At 42.4% G+C, this 4,153-nt stretch overlaps 1 protein-coding gene across 1 annotated transcript in view; it reads left to right on the forward strand.

The window, feature by feature from the left end:
• The window catches only part of LOC107112580 (calpain-14-like), a 54,833-nt gene extending 51,026 nt beyond the window's left edge, over positions 1-3,807 (forward strand). The window contains exon 21 of the mRNA XM_015413745.1: positions 1,607-3,807. Coding sequence (XP_015269231.1) covers positions 1,607-1,633 — 27 coding nt within the window. The 3' untranslated portion in view covers positions 1,634-3,807. The remainder of the gene's footprint in view (positions 1-1,606) is intronic.
• Positions 3,808-4,153: the final 346 nt, after the last annotated feature.

A 4,153-nucleotide genomic window follows, 5' to 3' on the forward strand; every position in this document is an offset into this window, starting at 1 on the left:
AAAAAACCCCTTTTCCGCAAGGGGACATGGGCGGGCGCCGGATGCCACCGGAAACGCGATCAGACGCCCGCCCTTGCCCCGCAGTTTCTGGAAACTAGTACCTCCAGGGTACTAGTTTTTTGCTGCGCTTTTTCGGCAGGAAGCCTCAGTTGTGCCACGGAAGCGCTACGCTTCCCAGATGTGCTGGTGAGATCGCGACCGGAAACTCCGCTTGTCTTCCGTATCTCTTGCGTGGCTAATGTTGTGTGTGACCGCAGCCAGAGTAAGCAAGAGGGGAGCCCCTCATCTGAAATGTTTTAACAAACACAATCAAGGGAAAATTATTCAGATCACTTTGTTTAATGAAATCTAGTTTAACCAACACATTTTTATCTGCGCTAGAGAGTTAAATTAAAGTTTCTCACTGCACCCTGATCCAATCACATCAGTTTCCCTTCCACGAACACATGAAGGTGCTCTGGTCATTATTTTTCACTCTGGCTGGCATCAGCTCTTCAGGTTCTCAGACAGAGGCCTTCCACATCACTGACTACTGGGGATGTCAGGGATTGAATTTGGGGGAAGCAGATGTACCTCCAAAATGTTATGTTCCTATTCCGAGTGCCAGAAGGTCTGAGAGCTGGGGGCAAGTGATATCGCTGGATTTGGACCTGACCATTTTCACACAGGTGATGGACACCTGATAGTACAGTTTCGAATGTACTGCCAGAGATTCAAGGATCTGCAAGAGTTATTTGTCCACCTTTTCTCTGCCCTCTCAAAAAGTACAGAAACCTTTTACTTCAGCCGGAGAGATACCTGGGATGATAAACCCAGTGGTCTGGTCCTCTGCCTGGGCATATAATCATTGGCCATTTAGTATCACAAGAGCTCCTGCATTTCTAGCTCCTGCTAGAAATGGAACTAGTTCCTCTCCACTGATATAAATGTATGTACACAACCCTGACCTGGATGGCCCAGCCTAGCCCGAAGCAAAGTAGGACTGGCCCTGCTTATTATTTGCATGGGAGGCCACCTAGGAAGTCCAGGGTTGCTATGCAGAGTCAGGCAATGACAAACCATACGTCTCTTGCCTTGAAAACCAGATTGCCCCCCCCATCAATGCTCCCTCTAAGCTGTGGAGTCTTGTGAGCAAAAATTCTACTTTGTGAGCTACTGGCATTAAAGTTGTGAGTGAGCGATTTGGCTACTGCATCAATTAGTCTGCTCTGGAGCCATCCTTCCTGAGCAAAGACAAAAATGTGTGAGCCAGAGGCTAGAACACATATGAGCTAGTTCACACTAACTCATCTTAGAGGGAACACTGGTCCCCATGAGTCGGCTGTGACTTGACAGCATTTCCCTCCACCTCCTCCATACTGATTCCCAGTAGGCCAGTGAGAGCTCAGTGACGTTTGCTTGACTTACCTGAGTCCCGGACTTGGAATACCCAGGCTATATGATGATTCTTGAAGCCCGTTCTTCACCAGCACCAAGGCCAATAGCCACTCCAAGCTGAGCTAGACTGTTTACTAAGCTATTCTCATGGTCCCTCTCCCTCTAATAATTGTATGTTTGTGTGCAGACCACCATGATAAAGCAACTTAATTTCTCTCATTCTTTGCAGTGGATGATGATGACTCTCTATTCATGAAGCAGAACAAAAGAGAAGAGTTCTTTACTTGAACTGCTGGATCTGAGTTATAGATCTACTAATGGAAAAAACCAGACTGACGTTGTTATTAAGTCATTCATTATTTCAAGGTCTTTTGCTGAAAACCAGCTGTTAGACCAGGAGGAACACAGTTATGGCTTCACTAAAATACAGTAAATAAGCAAACAAACACTATTGTCTTATAATCGCTAGTGAAATGGTCTGCAAATGATAAAAAAAATGATAAAAATTGTGGTTATTTAAAGCATAACAATACCAACTAAAAATGTCCTAGTCATAGGATAATCAGGAGTTACTCCTTATGTGGGTATGTTTCATAAAGGGGCACATTGCATGTTACATTTTTGGGTGTGCATTGTTGTTATAAGTGTACATCTAAAAAATGCAACAAGCACATTTTCCGTCATATCTATGATATACAGAAACTAGTCAGTGGATACTAATTTGCTGGGACTCCCTGTGGAGAACACACTTGATAGCAAATGTGATGTGTAACATGTGAACCATCCCAAATTCTGGTAATGAGGAAGTTCTCCAGGCATGCCACTGTGACATGCTAAATGTTTGTCTTGTCAGTTATTGAGCCACCGTCATGATGGAAAGGCCTCACACCTCCACCATATTACTAGATTTTTTGGAAATCCTGTTGCCAGATGCTCACCATCAAGTGGCATCCTTGCCATCTGATTTGTGGATGATCTGCTTTACCTCACTGTTCCTGTCAAAGGCCAGTTTGGTGGTGTGCCTCTGTCCTCATGTCAACACACATGAATTAGGTAGAAACAATCAAGGGACAAGATCATTCACTCAGTTTATTTTTGCAAAGCTATCCAGTTAGTAGCCCATTTGACCAGGACTATTCTAGAGTTTGCAATGGCTTTTTGCAGCTTTCCATCCATTGTAATCCTGAAGGCAGACAGGGAATGTCCTCTTCATAGTATTATCCTTGCTCTATGGCAAACTACAGAGGCAAGGGAGGCAACATTGGGAAATGTTCTACATTTCTGTAATTCCATTTTTCTTGAAGGCTGGCCCTCTAGCCCTTAACCTAAATATATTTTGGACGCCTTGAAAGAGGTGCTTTGAACAGGATTGAAACCCTTTGTCCTATTAAAGGCTAGAACTCTGGTCAGAACTTCAGCTTGTATATAGCTTTACTCTTTGCTCCATCTCCATGTGGGAAATGGCGTCTGCCTGTGATGCAGCTTTTAAGGGCATAAGACCCCTGCAAGGAGAAAGAAAGGGCAACCCTAACATGTTAGGCAGTACTGTGCTATTCTTTATTTGTTTTGACTGGGATCGGTAGCTGAAGTTAAATAGCTGGACTATTTACATACAGTATTTTATTTATTGCTTTTTAAAATTAATTTTATACAATATTCCTATTTTTTATTAACTGCTATCCTCCTCCCCCTTAAGTTAAGGATAAGGCAGATCGGCAGTAAAAGCAGCTGTGTAAGACTGTAATGAAGACATGGTGAGGAAACTTTGTTACTTCCCAACACGTAAACCTCTGTAACTCTGTTACATTGGTGAGAAAATAATTAGTGAGTTATTAGTGAGAAAATATAATTAGTGAGAAAATAATTAGAAAATGTAGTGAGAGAATAATTAGTTCAGTGTAGTGGCCTGCATGTGTTACATTAACTGCAGGATCGAGACCTACACTTCAATGGCCATAAGAATCCCCATCGGCCCATGCAGTTGTGCATGACAGTGATAGACAGAAATCCTTCACAGCTAAAGAAGCCTGGGAAACAGCAGAAATGAAAAGGATGAATCCCAGTGGAATTTTATTCTGCAAGAGTGACCCCCCCCCCCCCCGATACAATTTTGAGTATCTTGAACAGGTTATAGTTGCAATTATGAAGAAAACTCCATTTGAAAATGGCTGTAGCCAAGGTAATATGGTGTTCAGTGCTTGGCCTGGATTGTTTTCTGTAACCGATTTTATACCTATTTGCCCACTACCTCCTTTATGGAAGGCACTGGAATTTCAGCAGTATTATGTAGCTATTGACTACTCACTCATGCCACAGAATCTCTCTCTACTGTGTATCTCATTTTTGATAACACTAAACAGCTCTGAGCATTTGCGAGTTGCTTTTCTGAAATTGTAAAAAGGTGTTTTGCTGGAATCATTACACCTAAACATGTGCAATTCTTGGTCCATTCTGTGGATCACAATAAAATTGTTTTGGCAATAGTGCTTACCTGAATGTTTTTCAAGCTTTGATATCTCTAACAGAGGAACACTTCTCGCATAATTCTGAAGATATATGATTCCTCATTTTCGACCTGCGTGGTAGAAAATGTAAAAGGTTTCTAAAGAATGCAGCCAGAGGTATTTACACAAGGATGCTCATCGTTACATCAAGTGTGGCTGCAACAACAGCTGGGTGAAAGGAAGCAAAAGGAATATCACTGGCGAGCTGTAAAGGTGGATGAGAAGCCTTTTCAGAGAAACACTGTACTATTGGATATGGACAAAAGATAAGG

This window comes from Gekko japonicus, unplaced genomic scaffold, assembly GCF_001447785.1.
Source record: "Gekko japonicus isolate JY-2015 unplaced genomic scaffold, Gekko_japonicus_V1.1 scaffold710, whole genome shotgun sequence".
Lineage (NCBI taxonomy): Eukaryota > Metazoa > Chordata > Lepidosauria > Squamata > Gekkonidae > Gekko > Gekko japonicus.